Source organism: Exserohilum turcica (assembly GCF_000359705.1).
Source record: "Exserohilum turcica Et28A unplaced genomic scaffold SETTUscaffold_99, whole genome shotgun sequence".
Classification (NCBI taxonomy): Eukaryota; Fungi; Ascomycota; class Dothideomycetes; order Pleosporales; family Pleosporaceae; genus Exserohilum; species Exserohilum turcicum.
Window position 1 is genome coordinate 2,596 of NW_007360320.1, and position 1,039 is coordinate 3,634.

General features: G+C 49.8%; 1 protein-coding gene across 1 annotated transcript; it reads right to left on the reverse strand.

The window, feature by feature from the left end:
• Positions 1-501: 501 nt before the first annotated feature.
• SETTUDRAFT_29411 (uncharacterized protein) lies at positions 502-960 on the reverse strand (the record flags this gene model as incomplete). Its single annotated transcript, XM_008033517.1, has 1 exon — positions 502-960. The coding sequence occupies one exon, from the start codon at positions 958-960 to the stop codon at positions 502-504; it is 459 nt and encodes a 152-aa protein (XP_008031708.1).
• Positions 961-1,039: the final 79 nt, after the last annotated feature.

Consider the following 1,039-nt stretch of genomic DNA (forward strand, 5'->3'; position numbering starts at 1 on the left):
TGGGGGAGCTTGCGCATGACTATAGGCCGCGTTCCTTCAATTCCTCCCGTGCAACTGGATCTGGTATAGGTCATTAGAAAGCTTAATTGCCTTGTCTATATATTCCTTTAGACTTCCGTTCTTTAGAGTATAGAGCATTAGCTTTTAAAGCTCTTCTCTAAGTCCCTTACTAAACATCTCACAAGCTACTGCTAGGCTAAACTACTATTAGGACTCTACGCGAAGCTAGTTGAACTCCAAGACATAGTTGCGTATCAGTCGTCGTCCTTGCTTTAAGTGCTGAAGCTTATTTAGCGCACGCTGCTGCTGGTGCACGTCTTAGAAGTGAGTATCCATGTGCTCCCATAGGCCGGCCGTAGTTCGTTCCTTATTCTTAAGCACCCAGGGAAGAAGGACCTAGTTTGCTTTGCCCTTCGTTCGACTAAGCACGTATTAGACCTTTACGTCCTCCATTAGGAACATAGCGTAGTCGTACTCTAGCTTCCCTTTGCACTTAAATTTCTAACCTAGGTAGTTATCACGTGTCCCATCAAAACGCTCTAGGTCGGGAAACTTATTCTTGCGGGCTGCTGGCTCGGCGACTGTTGTTAGCGGTGGTGGAGGAGTGTCGACTCTTGGGGATGACTCCGAACGTCCTTCGGCTTGGTTCCTCTCAAGTGCCTCTAGGCGACTAGCCATTGGGCTGAGCAGCTGCATCATCTGCTCCATTACTTGGGCCACGGCGTTCTGATTAGCTTTTGGTAAGCCCTCCTGCCTTGGTGAGCCCTTCCCCCCTACGACTAATGATCGCTTAACGACTGCTTCAATCGTTGGCCCAATCGCTGCTTCCTTCCATCCGTCCTCTCTCAGCATCTGCGTGATCTCACGCAGGATCTCTTCGTCCAGGACTCCTGCCTGGCTCTTAGTGGTGGCGTAAGCCGCTAGCTCTTCAACGTTCAAGTTAGGAGCGTTGGCCTCCATTGTCTAATTCGTCTTCAGACGTCTCTTGTCTTTGCCTGCTAGTGTGTAGGGCTTCCAATCGTCCTTTGATCTACTCGCG